Source organism: Heptranchias perlo, chromosome 9, assembly GCF_035084215.1.
Source record: "Heptranchias perlo isolate sHepPer1 chromosome 9, sHepPer1.hap1, whole genome shotgun sequence".
NCBI lineage: Eukaryota > Metazoa > Chordata > Chondrichthyes > Hexanchiformes > Hexanchidae > Heptranchias > Heptranchias perlo.
Window position 1 is genome coordinate 13622843 of NC_090333.1, and position 15025 is coordinate 13637867.

Below are 15025 nucleotides of genomic sequence, written 5' to 3' on the forward strand. Positions count from 1 at the left end.
TTTCATTTTAATCTCTATACCTTTAGTCATCCAGGGAGCTCTAGCTTTGGATGCCCTTCCTTTCCCCCTAGTGTGGATGTGTCCACTCTGTACCCGAACCATCTCCTCCTTGAAGGCCTCCCATTGTTCAATTACTGTTTTGCCTACCAATTTTTGATTCCAATCCACTAGGGCAAGATCCCTTTTTAACTCACTGAAATTAGCCCTCCTCCAGTTAAGTATTTTTCTGCTTGATAGTTCCTTGACCTTATCCATAACTATTCTAAACCTAATGATATTATGATCAATGATCTCCAAATGCTCTCCCAATGAAACATGCTCCACTAGCCCCATTTCATTCCCCAGAACTAGATTGAGTTAAGTGGGTTGGCACGGCACATTCTGGATATTGTAATTCAAGAAGAGTGCAGTGAAAATTATAACTCTCATGCTGCATCGTCGTCTCCCACACACTCACATTTGTCTCCATAAGTCGCAATCCTCAGCCACCAAGGCCCAAGTGACATAGCCAACTCAGCGTCAAGCTCCAGACAGCATGGCAGGCCTATGCAGGGGATGTTCACAACCTCGGCATTCTATTTGACTCTGAGCTGAGCTTCTGACCCCATATCCTCTCCATCACCAAGACCGCCTACTTCCACATCTGTAGCATCGCCTGTCTCCGCCCCTGCCTCAGCTCATCTGCTGCTGAAACCCTCATCCATGTCTTTGTCACCAGACTCGACTATTCCAATGCTCTCTTAGCCGGCCTCCCACCTACCACCCTCCGTAACTTTGAGCTCATCCAAAACTCTGCTGTCCATATAGTAACTCACACCAAGTCCCGTTCACCTATCACCCCTGTGCTCGCTGACCTACATTGTCTGGCATTGCCTCAATTTTAAAATTCTCATCCTTGTTTTCAAATCCCTCCATGGCCTCGCCCCTCCCTATGTCTATAACTTACTCCAGCCCTACAACCCTTCGAGATCTCTGTGCTCCTCCAATTCTGGCCTTTTGCACATCCCCGATTTTAATAGCTCTACTATTGGTGGCCGTGCCTTCAGGTGCCTTGGCCATAAGCTCTGGAATTCCCTAAACCTCTCCGCCTCTCTCCCTCTCTCTCCTCCTTTAATATACTCCTTAAAACTTACCTCCTTGTCCCAGGTTTTGATCACCTGTCCTAATATCTATTGATGTTGCTCGGTGTCAAATTACTTTGATAATGCTCATGTGAAACACCTTGGGACATTTTACTACATTAAAGGTGCTGTATAAATGCAAGTTATTGTTGTAGAAGTCGTTTCTAACAGGAAATGACCAATTTTGTGGGCAAATGATCTTTTTTTAGATTTGTGTAATTTTTTGTGTTTATGTTACAAATGTTATTGTTATACAGACTGGCGTAAGTAATGTATGAAAATATTATGAGGAATTTAATTGGTTCATTTTGTGGTCGCTGCTGGGTTTGAAAAATAATCGAGGAATTTGATTGGCTGGTTTTATGATGCTTGTCCATTGCTGATTGGAAGTTTTACCATGTATCCAAGGAATAGAATTGGTCTTTGATTGCATCGAGTTACAACGACTTCCATCAAAACTACAGCACAGTAACTGGCCATTCGGCCCAACTGGTCTATGCCGGCGTTTATGCTCCACACAAGCCTCCTCCCACCCTACTTCATCTAGCCCTATCAGGACACTCTTCTATTCCTTTCTCCTTGGTGTTCTTATCTAGTTTCCCCTTAAATGTATCTATGCTATTTGCCTCAACTACACCTTATGGTAGTGAGTTCCACATCCTTACCACTCTTTGGGTAAAGGCATTTCTCTTGATTTCCCTATTGGATTTATTAGCAACTATTTTATATTGATGACCTCTAGTTTTGGGCTTCCCCCACAAGTGGAAACATTTTCTCTACATCAACCTTATCAACCCCTATCAATATCTTAAAGACCTCTATCAGGTCACCCCTCAGTCTTCTCTTTTTTTAGAGAAAAGAGCCCCAGCCTGTTTAGCCTTTCCTGATAAGAATATCCTCTTAGTTCTGGTATCATCCTTGTGAATCTTTATTGCACTTTCTCCAATGCCTCTACATCCTTTCTATAATATGGAGACCAGAACTGTGCATTTAGTAAATGGAATATTTAACTTAACAGATAGTGATTATTGAGCTGATCATGATATTTTGCCCTGTAGACGTATTTCACTTTTGAGGTGTGACACCTCTGATGTGACACATTCAGATGTGACAACTTTACTCGATGTGATGGTATGGATAAACTAAACAAAAAGGTTTTTATTTACACAGGTAAATGATGCAAAAAAGTGTTCTGACTCAATGTATCACATTTACAGAAATCCGTAAAACTGTGAAAGAGTTTTAAGTGAGTTTCAAGATATGAAATTAGGTTTTCCCCTGATCACTTCACTTTGCACTTGTCATCGGTGAATACCCATATAGTGACAGTAGGAATCTCCATTTTGTGGGATTTAACAAGTGCTATCCTTAATTTTAGTATTCATGCTCCTCTTAGTCTATAGTTATTTATCTTTTCTTGCCTTTAGGTGCTGACACTAACAGGCATGATGGTGTTTACTCTAAGTATTTCCTCAGCTTTAATGGACCCGGAAGATACAACCTTAAAGTGCGTGTACAGGGAAAGGAAGGGACTACAAGGATGGCAATCAGAAGAGGGGGATATGCCATGTACATACCAGGATACACAGAAAATGGTAATAAATATTTGGTAATGGCAAAGAAGAGTATGTAGAGCTGCCATCGCAGTGGTGTATGATTTTATACCACGGTGAACTATTGAACTGAATGCTATTTCTCAGGGTTCCTACTGCAGCTGCCCAGAGAGCTTACATAATGCTTATACTTTCTCATAATAAAGCGCAGGAATTCATTTCAGTCCTTCATGCACATATCAAGTCCAAAGGCAGATAATGTGTTGTGGGGGGATGTGAAAGTTTGTTCTGATGTGTGTTACCTCTCTTGCTGATGGGAATCTGTGGCAGTTCTACATCTCCACTGCCAACCAGCATTGTGCACTTTCTGAACAGGTTATCTTCAAACAAAGGTGCATTTGTTGAGGCTTTTTCAGAATTAAATTACATTTCAGGATAAAACAACAGAGAGAAAGAGAGTCAGAATAAATCAGATCTTCAGGCCTTCTGCCTGCTCTTCCCATGGATCCTGGGATGAGTCAAGCTGTGATTGTCCCTCCCTCCGTGAGGAAGCGATGAGCTTCTACTCACTACCTCCCCCGGACTCTTGAGCCAAGATCAGAAACTTGCCATGTGGGAAGTTGCAGGCAAGTCCTGTATACCAAGACCAAATGCAGCTTTTTGTTAAAGAGTTGTGCTGGTTAAGTTTATGTGGTCTGGATCTAAGAGATGCATGTCTTTGTTTTCATGTAGGCAATATTCAAATAAATCCACCAAGGCCTCCAGTCAATGAGGAAGATCTTCAGCCTCAGTTAGGAAGCTTCAGCAGGGTCAAATCAGGAGGATCAATTTCACTTCCTCCAGGAACACCCATTGTTGACTTTCCACCATCTAAAATCACAGACCTTCAAGCAACAATAGTTAAAGATAAATTTGAGCTGGAATGGACAGCACCAGGAGAAGACTATGATCAGGGAACAGGTAATTGTTGCTGAATTCAAGTTACTTATAAGGAATGTTTCTTTCTAGGAGTGAACTGAACAGATAGTTGATGAATGCTGCTGACCAGCGGAGGTTTCACGCACAGAAGAAAAGCACCTGCCCACTGGGAACAAGGAATATCGACGGCCAAGTCAAGCCTGGGTGATTCGGTCAATTTAAGTCTGGTATTGGCAGATGGACCAGTGACATGGGCTGCCCGTGTTCCGTTTCCAGGGACGATTTATGGTGTATGATGAGAGAAGAGGATCTAGACAGAAGAGGGCCTAAAAGGCACAAGAAAATAAACAAATATAAATCAAAAGGGGGGATTTAAAAAATTTGAGACACTAAGGGAAGAGACAATCACCGAAGTATGTTTAAGAGGGAAATTAGATTTATATGGCACCTTATCGTGTTCTCAGAGTTGTGAGGTTTTGGAATTCATTCCCAGGTTTAGTGGATGAGGCAAGAACTATGTCAACATTCAAGATTAGATTGGCCAGGTGGATAAAGGAAAAGAGAGTGAAGTGATATCGGAACAGAGTGGGTAAATGTGATTGGAGCTATTTGCTCACATGAAGGGTAAATGTGATTAGAGCTATTTGCTCACATGAAGGGTAAATGGCGACATGGATGGTCAGACTGAATGGCCTGTTTCCATGTTGTAGCTTCCATGTAGCTCCTTACTTTTGAAGTGCAGTCACTGTTGTTATGCAAGCAAACATGGCAGCTGAAGTGCACACTGCAATCTCCGACAAACAAGAGTGAAATAACAGAGTGAATATTGACAACACTGTGTCAGCCAATGAGTTGGAGGTGGGACAGAACTTGTGGTTTTAATTCATTCATAAACAACAGCAAACAGAGTCTCTGAACCCATGACCAAAACTACAGCAAACAGAGTCTCTGAACCCATGACCAAAACTACAGCAAACAGAGTCTCTGAACCCATGACCAAAACTACAGCAAACAGAGTCTCTGAACCCATGACCAAAACTACAGCAAACAGAGTCTCTGAACCCATGACCAAAACTACAGCAAACAGAGTCTCTGAACCCATGACCAAAACTACAGCAAACAGAGTCTCTGAACCCATGACCAAAACTACAGCAAACAGAGTCTCTGAACTCATGACCAAAACTACAGCTAACAGAGTCGCTGAACTCATGACCAAAACTACAGCAAACAGGGTCTCTGAACTCATGACCGAAACTACAGCAAACAGAGTCTCTGAACCCATGACCAAAACTACAACAAACAGAGGCTCTGAACTCATGACCGAAACTACAGCAATCAGGGTCTCTGAACTCATGACCGAAACTACAGCAAACAGAGTCTCTGAACTCATGACCAAAACTACAGCAAACAGAGTCTCTGAACCCATGACCAAAACTACAGCAAACAGAGTCTCCGAACCCATGACCAAAACTACAGCAGAGTCTCCGAACTCATGACCAAAACTACAGCAAACAAATTCTCTGAATCATGACCAAAACTACAGCAAACAGAGTCTCTGAACTCATGACCGAAACTACAGCAAACAGGGTCTCTGAACTCATGACCAAAACTACAGCAAACAGAGTCTCTGAAATCATGACCGAAACTACAGCAAACAGAGTCTCTGAACCCATGACCAAACTACAGCAAACAGAGTCTCTGAACTCATGACCGAAACTACAGCAAACAGGGTCTCTGAACTCATGACTGAAACTACAGCAAACAGAGTCTCTGAACACATGACCAAAACTACAGCAAACAGAGTCTCTGAACCCATGACCAAAACTACAGCAAACAGAGTCTCCAAACCCATGACCAAAACTACAGCAGAGTCTCCGAACTCATGACCAAAACTACAGCAAACAAATTCTCTGAATCATGACCAAAACTACAGCAAACAGGGTCTCTGAACTCATGACCGAAACTACAGCAAACAGAGTCTCTGAACACATGACCAAAACTACAGCAAATAGAGTCTCTGAACCCATGACCAAAACTACAGCAAACAGAGTCTCCGAACCCATGACCAAAACTACAGCAGTCTCCGAACTCATGACCAAAACTACAGCAAACAAATTCTCTGAATCATGACCAAAACTACAGCAAACAGAGTCTCTGAACTCATGACCGAAACTACAGCAAACAGGGTCTTTGAACTCATGACCAAAACTACAGAAAACAGAGTCTCTAAACTCATGACTGAAACTACAGCAAACAGAGTCTCTGAACTCATGACCAAAACTACAGCAAACGGAATCTCTAAACTCATGACCGAAACCAGAGCAGAGTCTCTGAACCCATGACTGAAATTACAGCAAACAGAGTCTCTGAACTCATGACCAAAACTACAGCAAACAGAGTCTCTGAACTCATGACCGAAACTACAGCAAACGGAGTCACCAAACTCATGACCGAAACTGCAGCAAATGGAGTGTCCTGAGTGTAGCAGGCTTATTTCTCCAGCAAAATGCACTGAGTGGAAGATAGTTATATAATACAAATTACGTGTGTGAAATTTGCCCAGATACTTACAGCAGTTACACAATCATCTCCATTCCGGCTGGGCCTTGTGGTGTCACTGTATGCAGCCGTGAAATAAATGACCAGTTAATCTGCTTTTGATGGTGTTGGTTGAGGGATAAATGTTTGGCAGGACACCGGGGAAAGCTCCATTGCTCTTCATCATGTAGTACCACTGCATATTTTTTATCCACCTGAAAGATAGTCTCTCTGACAATGTAGTGTGCCAAAGTGTCAGCCTAGACCATATGCTGAAGACCGGGGTTGAGGCTTTGAATTCACAACCTTCTGGCCTACAGGTGAGATTGCTACGAATGAGCCAAGATGTTGTTTGGTGATGTTTCCATTTCAAATACTTTCCTTTACGAAATACTCCATGTTGCTCAGTTCAGGGTGAAAAATTATCTTAATTCAGACAGATTCCGTTATCAGACAGTCATGAAGTCAAACTAACACACACGCGCACACACAAACACACACACATACCACTTATCAATGGAATGTGACCGAGGAAAATCCTGACGAGTAGCAGCAGAAAATGAAATGGGTGCCCATGGTCTTAAAATTAACATCTGACTTTGAGCATGATGTCCTGATATACAACAACAACTTGAATTTATATAGCACCTTTAACGTAGTAAAATGTCCCAAGGCGCTTCACAAGAACGTTACCAAACAAAATTTGACACCGAGCCATATAAGGAGATATTAGGACAGGTGACCAAAAGCCTTGTCAAAGAGGTAGATTTTAAGGAGCATCTTAAAGGAGGAGAGAGAGGTAGAGAGGCGGAGAGGTTTACAGCAGGAGATACAAGGATAACAACAGTGCTGCACTCTCCACCAAAATTCAATGTTTATCCATTTGTGAGCAACCTTTCAGTGCAATCTATAATGGTTTATTGCAGTAGGAAAAGGTTCAGCCATTTTCAATCACATGTGATGCATTCATTTATTTCCAATTTTTTCATTTCTTCTTTTCTTAGCATCTCGCTATGAGATGAGAATGAGTGACAACCTACTACAGCTGCGGGACAATTTCACAAAAGCTGCACTGGTTAATTTGACCAGTTTGAATCCACGACCATCTGGCTCCAGGGAAACAGTTACAATTGTTCCTGAGAATCCTGAAAATGGGACAACTGTCTACTTTGCTCTCCTCGCATATGATAAAAACAATACGTCCTCTGAAATGTCTAATGTAGCCAAGGTTTCTGTTTTTGTGCCTTTGGTTGAGTACCCAAAAGGCATTAATATTTCGGAGATTGTTTTGATTGTAGCCGTTGTTTCATTTATTGTATGTTTGATAGCTGGGATCACTACTTGCATTGTGAACAAAAAAAGCAGAAAGAGAATTTTTGCGGATGAGGAATAAATAGCTAAATCATAAGCCCTTACAGTAGGAACAAGCAGGCAGCATGCAGTTAATGAAGCTAATAATCCAAACACATAATCAAATTACAGTTTATACACATACAGACTTGGGGATAAATTTCCATGTGGGGGTGGGGGTGGGGGCGGGGGGGGGGTTCTCCTGATCGTCCGCTGTAACTTCAGTGGAAAAGTCACGTAAGTTACAGAAAAACAGCATTTACACCATTTTTCTGGGGTTTCCAGGGCTCTTCTACCAAACTTACAGCAGACAATCAGGAGAATTCACCCCCTAACTATTTGATTATCCTCTAGGGGGAGGTAAGAAGAAAGAAGTTGCTTTGATACAGCGATTTTCATGACCTCAGGAAGTCCGAAAGCGAATGAAGTAGTTTTGAAGTGTAGTCACTGTTGTAATGTCGAGGTGGTGGAGAAGTAAGTGGAGTCTCTTTGGGTAGTTCTCACTGGTAAGGGAAGATTAGAACCAAGTCAACCCGAGGCAGCAGTCTTGATAATCTGATACCTGAGCCAGACTGATCCACAGTACTAAAAGGCACCGTTAATGATTGACCAGCCAGCTTGGTTCATTAGTGGAATCTGGTGTGTTGGACCTGTCTCCGAGAGGCGAGAATTCTTTCTACCTGGCTTTGGATAACCCTGCAAGCCAGTGTCCCAATGGGTACAGTGGTTTCTGCTGGACAAATAGTGAGAAGGTTCCTAATGTTCTGTCATGATAGGCTGCATAGTCTTAGTTGGTTAAACTCCAGAGGTACCCTGGACATGTTCCAAGGTATCTAAACTTTGGCTCTTGCCAACCCACGGCTAAGTTCTCTGAATCTGGGTAAGTAATTGTGTCCTTACAGGGAAGGAATCTGTGCTGTTGACTAATTTGGATGTTATTCCTGCCGCTCTACACGAATAAAAATGTTTTCTGCAGTGATATCATTGTTTCCTTTGGGTGGCTGATATCATCTTTCAGAAGTTAGTAAAGCAGGTACCTGGGACTGTGTCAATATTTGGAATGGGTTCCTCACACAGAAAGTTTAAAAATCAGTGTTTTATCCAATTAACGTTCCATACTAGCCATTATCAACAGCAATAACTTGCATTTATGTGGCACCTTTAACAGAACAAAATATACCAACGAGGTTCACAAATGGAAATTAACAAGGATTGGGAGGCTGAGCCGTGGATCGAGAGATTGGAGAGGCCTAAACAAAGAGGTCGATTTTAAGAAGGCTTTTAAAGGGGGAAAAGGAGCAATAAAGGGATTTAGGGTGTGAGATCCAGAGAGTGGAGCCAAGGCGAATGAAGACTCTGCCAGCAATTGTTGAGTAAAGGGACAGGGTGTTGGGCTTTTACAGGAAAGCCATTTACCCTTCTGCTCTTATGTTGAGCTATTATCGGATAGTCATTTATCCTTTTACCCCGAATACAAGTTTGAGGACATGGAAACACCTAAACACCCAATTAATACTCTTTATTCATCAAATCAATTATATAATAAAACAAAACCCCTTACATGCAGTGCCCATGAGATGGGTACCAATTGCAACTCACATGCAGAGGACTCATGGGGAAGTTGCAAGCTTGTGATCTTGACTGCTTGCGTTAGCCTCAGCAAGACTAGGTCGAAATCCCTAAGGAGCTCCGCTGTGTCGTATAGGGTTAATCATGTCCTCTACCATCATGCTATTAAGTCTAATACTTCCACCTGCCTCACCACGTAAAGTGACATTCATTAGGTAATCCCTCTCATTACATCTGCGCAACACCATCTATTTCTTGTTTATTGTTCTCTCTATCTGAGAAACCGTGGATATCAGTTAAGGCCTTCTCTTATCTCTTTCCTGTACATATATAACGAGCTCTATTCATACTTTGATTCCCCTACAGTCTCCTGACTACCTTGCCATGCACCTAATACATTGATCATCTCTTCTCATGAACGGTTAATGGGATAATGTCTAATATACTCCAAACCTGACCTTGTACTTTTTGCAACTATTGCAGAATTAGTCTTTTAATATGTGTGTGTCTATGTTTTATAATAAGAAAAGCTTACTATGGCTATTATACCTGGTATACCTACACTTTCACAGGGGGAACGCACAAAAGGCCAGAGTTAGCGGACCAAAGATGCAGGGAAGGTATAAGGCTGGGGGAGGTTTAAAAGAAAGGGTGTGTCAAGGATGTAAATGGATTTGAAGATACATGGGGAGAGGGGAGAGGGGAGCAGGGGGGTGGGGGAAGTGCCAATGCAAAACAGTGAGAATGAGGGTGATGGGCGAACGGGACTTAGTGCAGAATACGGGTAGGCACATTGTGAATGAGTTAGAGTTTGTGGAGGATTTGAAGCCAGAATGGAGGCCAATTGAGTTGGTAGGTAACAAAGAGGTGAATAAGAGTGTCAGTGTGGAGGGGCTCAGGTATGGGTAAAGGTAAGCATTATTGCTCAGCTGGAATGAGGCAGTGTTGGTGATAGTTAGGATGCAGGGTTTTAAGCTTAACTCAAGGTTGGATAGGATGCCAAGGTCTTCCATGGTCTGGTTCAGTCTGAGCAAGTGGCCGGGGTTGGGGGGGGAGGAATGGAATTCGTGGCAACGGAGGTCTGTTCAAGGACATGGCTAAAAATGATGGATTCGGCCTTCCAGATGTTAAGTTGAGGAAAGTTGTGATTCAGCAATTACAGGTTAGACAGTCTGACAGTCTGGGGTGGTCTAGAGAGGTGATGGAGAGGGAACATTGGTTATCATCAGCTGACTTGTACCTTAGATGTTGCCACTAAGGGGGAGCATGTAGATAAGGAAAGAGAGGGAGGAATAAGGTAGAACCTTAATGTACTCCAGCGGGGACAGTTTGAGGCCAGGAAGAGAAGCCATGTCTGGAGATTTTTAAAATTAATTCTCGGAATGTGGGCGTCACTGGCAAGGCCGGTATTTATTGCCCATCCCCTATTGCCCTTGAGAAGATGGTGGTGGGCTTTCTTCTTGAACCGCTGCAGTCCATGTGATGAAGGTTCTCCCACAGAGCTGTTAGGTACGAAGTTCCAGGATTTTGACTCAGCGACAATGAAGGAATGGCGATATATGTCCAAGTCGTGATGGTGTGTGACTTGGAGGGGACCGTGCAGGTGGTGTTGTTCCCATCCACCTGCTGCCCTTGCCCTTCTAGATGGTAGAGGTCGCGGGTTTGGGAGGTGCAGCCGAGAAGCCTTGGCGAGTTGCTGCTGTGCGTCCTGTAGCTGGTACACACTGCAGCCACGGTGCGCCGGTGATGGAAGGAGTGAATGTTTAAGCCAGTGGACACAGCAGGCTGCTTTGTCCTGGATATTATCGAGCTTCTTGAATGCTGTTTGAGCTGTATCTGTCCAGGCAAGTGGAGAGTATTCCATCACACTCCTGACTTATGGTTTGTCGGTGGTAGAGAAGCTTTGTGGAGTCAGGAGATGAACTATTCACCACACAATATCCAGCCTCTGACTTGCTCCAGTCGCCTCGCCGTTTATGTGGCTGGTCCAGTTCAGTTTCTGGTCATTGGTGACCCCCAGAATGTTGATGGTGAGGGACTCAACGATGGTAATGCCAATGAATATCAAGGGGAAGTGGTTATGCTCTCTCTTTTTGGAGATGGTCATTGCCTGACACTTGTGTAGTGCGATTGTTATTTACCACTTATCAGCCCAAGCCTGGATGCTGTCCAGGTCTTGTTGCATGCGGGCATGGACTGCTTCATTATCTGAGGAATTGTGAAAGGAACTGAACACTGTGCAATCATCAGCAAACAGCCCCATTTTTGACCTTATGATAAGGGAAAGCCATTGATAAAGCAGCTGAAAATAGTTCAGCCAAGGACACTGTCCTGAGGAACTCCTGCAGTGATGTCCTGGGGCTGAGATGATCAAAATCCAATGACCACTACCATCTTCCATTGTGCCTGATATGACTCCAGACACTGGAAAGTTTACCCCAATCCACAGTGACTTCAGTTTTACCAGGGCTCCTTGGTTCCTGTTAGCGGATTTTCCCTTTACTCATACTATCATAGTAGGTACAGCACAGGAGGAGGCCATCTGGCCCATCATGCCTGTGCTGGCTCTTTGAAAGAGCTATCCAATTAATCCCATCCCCCTGATCTTTCCCCATAGCCCTGTAAATATTTCCCTTCAAGTATTTATCCAATTCCCATTTGAAAGTTACTATTGAATCCATCACCCTTTCAGACAGTGTATTCCAAATCATTACAACTCACTACATAAAAAAATGTTTCCTCATGTCGCCTCTGGCTCTTTTGCCGATCACCTTAAATCTGTGTCCTCTGGTTATCGACCCTTCTGCAACTGGAAACAGTTTCTCCTTATTTACTCTGTCAAAACTGATCATGATTTTGAACACCTCTATCAAATCTCCCCTTAACCTTCTCTGTTCTAAGGAGAACGACCCCAGCTTCTCCATTCTCCCCACATAGAATCATAGAATCATAGAAAGGTTACAGCACGGAAGGAGGCCATTCGGCCCATCGAGTCTGCGCCAGCTCTATGCAAGAGCAATCCAGCTAGTCCCACTCCCCCACCCTTTCCCTGTAGTCCTGCAAATTTTTTCCTTTCAAGTACTTATCCAGTTCCCTTTTGAAGGCCATGATTTAATCTGCCTTCACCACCCCCTCAGGCAGTGCATTCCAGATCCTAACCACTCACTGTATAAAAAATAACTGAAATCCCTCATCCCTGCCACCATTCTAGTAAATCTCTTCTACACCCTCTCTAAGGCCTTGACATCCTTCCTAAAGTTTGGTGCCCAGAATTGAGTACAGTGCTCCAGCTGAGGCCTAACCAGTGTTTTATAAATGTTTAGCATATCTTCTTTGCTTTTGTACTCTATGCCTCTATTAATAAAGCCCAGGATTCTATATGCTATTTTAACAGCCTTCTCAACTTGTCCTGCCACCTTCGAAGATTTGTGTACATACACCCTCAGGCCTCTCTGTTCCTGCACCCCCTTTAAAATTGTAACACTTAGTTTATATTGCCTTTTCTCATTCTTCCTACCAAAATGCACACAAAGGGTGGTAGAAGTTTGGAACTCTCTTCCGCAAACGGCAATTGATACTAGCTCAATTGCTAAATTTAAACGTGAGATAGATAGCTTTTTGGCAACCAAAGGTATTAAGGGATATGGGCCAAAGGCAGGTATATGGAGTTAGAGCACAGATCAGCCATGATCTTATCAAATGGCGGAGCAGGCACGAGGGGCTGAATGGCCTACTCCTGTTCCTATGTTCCTATGTAATGCATCACTTCATACTCTCTGCGTAAAATTTCATCTGCCATGTGTCTGCCCATTTCACCAGTCTGTCTATGTCCTCGTGAAGTCTGTTACTAACCTCCATATTGTTTACTATATTATACCCTCTATACCCAAGTCCTGGTCATTAAAATATATCAAAAAGAGCAGCGGCCCTAATACTGACCCCTGGGAATCATCACTGTATACTTCACTCCAGTCTGAAAAACAACCATTCACCACTATTCTCTGCTTTCTGTCCTCTAGCCATTTCTTTTATCCATGCTGCCACTGTCCCTTTAATCCCATGGGCTTTAATTTTGCTAACAAGTCTATTATGTCGTACTTTATCAAATGCCTTTTGAAAGTCCATATACACATCATTATAAAAGACTTTTGGGTTCCCTTTTATGTTAGCCGCTAATCTATTCTCATTCTCTCTCTTTGCCCCTCTTATTCCCTTTTTTAGATCTCCTCTGTACTTTCTGTGTTCAGCCTGGTTCTCTACTGTATTATGAACCTTACATTCATCATATGCCTTTCTGTTTCATTTTAATCTCAATGTCTTTAGTCATCCAGGGAGCTCTAGCTATGGATGCCCTTTCTTTCCCTCTCGTGTGGATGTGTCTATTCTGTACCCGAACCAACTCCTCCATGAAGGCCTCCCATTGTTCAATTACTATTTTGCCGACCAATTTTTGATTCCAATCCACCTGGGCAAGGATCCCTTTTTAACTCAATGAAATTTGCCCTCCTCCAGTTAAACATTTTCACATTTGTTTGTTCCTTGTCGTTTTCCATAACTATTCTAAACCTAATGATATTATGATCACTGTTCCCCAAATACTCCCCTAATGACACATGCTCCAATTGCCCCATTTTATTCCCCAGAACTAGATCCAGCATTGTTTCCTTCCTGGTTAGGCTGGAAACACACTGCTCCAGAAAGTTATCTTGAACATATTTCAAGAAATCCCCCCCCCCCCCGACCTTTGCCCTTTACACTTTTACTGTCCCATTCTGTATTGGGGTAATTGAAGTCCCCCATTATCACTACTCTGTAGTTCTTGTATCTTTCTGTAATTTGCTGCAAATGTTCTCCTCTCTCTCCTTCCCACTATTTGGTGGCCTATAGTATACACCCAATAGTATAATAGCTCCTCTATTGTTACTTAATTCTAACCAAATAGATTCTGTCTTTGACCCCTCAATGACATCATCCCTTTCCAGTGCTATAATAGTTTCTTTGATCAATATTGCCACCACCCCTCCTCCTCCTCCTTTCCCTATCTTTCCTGAATACCCAGGAATATTAACTGCCCAATCCTCCTCTTCTTAGACCCAGGTCTCTGTTATTGCCATTACATCATAGTCCCATGTGGTGACTTGAGCCTGCAGCTCACCGACCTTATTTACCACGCTACGTGCATTTAAGCACATGTGTTCCAGTCTCATCTTAGACTTGCATTTGCCCCCGTTCTGATCCCTCCAATTTCTGAACTATTCTTTACTCTGGTGCTACTTGTCCCTCCCAGTCCTCTGCGCAGTTTGTTTATCCTCTCAAATGTTTCATCCTGGTGCCCATCCCTCTGCCAAATCAGTTTAAACCCTCCCCCACAGCACTAGTTAACCTTCCCCACGAGGACATTGGTTTCAGCTCTATTGAGGTGCATACCGTCCATTTTGAACAGATCCCTCCTGCCCCAGAACTGGTCCCAGTGCTCCAGGAATCTGAAGCCTTTCCTCCTGAACCATTGATCCAGCCACGCATTAACCTGCCTTATCCTACTATTCCTATACTCACTAGCGCGTACCACTGGGAGTAATCCAGAGATTACGAACTTTGACCTCCTGCTTTTTAACCTCCTCCCTAGCTCCTGAAACTCTGACTGCAGGACCTTGGCCCCTTTCCTTCCTATGTCATTGGGTCCCACATTGGACCACAACTCCTGGCTGTTCCCCTTCCCTCCTCAAAATATTCTGAACCCTCTCAGTGATGTCCTTTACCCTGGCACCAGGGAGGCAACACACCATGCGGGACTCACATCAACGGTTGCAGAAACGCCTGTCTATCGAATCTCTTATAACAACTGCATTTCATTTTCCCCCCTGTGCAGCCGAGTCTCCCATGGTGCCATGGGTTTGCTCCTGACTGCACGCTCCCAAGGTGTCAACACCCTCACTGGTATTCAACACTGAATACCGGTTTGTGAGTGCTACACTC

General features: G+C 43.4%; 1 protein-coding gene across 1 annotated transcript in view; it reads left to right on the forward strand.

Annotated features, from left to right (window-relative positions):
- The window catches only part of LOC137325655 (calcium-activated chloride channel regulator 1-like), a 39247-nt gene extending 31724 nt beyond the window's left edge, over positions 1-7523 (forward strand). The window contains exons 12-14 of the mRNA XM_067990919.1: positions 2549-2716; positions 3407-3634; positions 7135-7523. Coding sequence (XP_067847020.1) covers positions 2549-2716; positions 3407-3634; positions 7135-7523 — 785 coding nt within the window. The remainder of the gene's footprint in view (positions 1-2548; positions 2717-3406; positions 3635-7134) is intronic.
- Positions 7524-15025: the final 7502 nt, after the last annotated feature.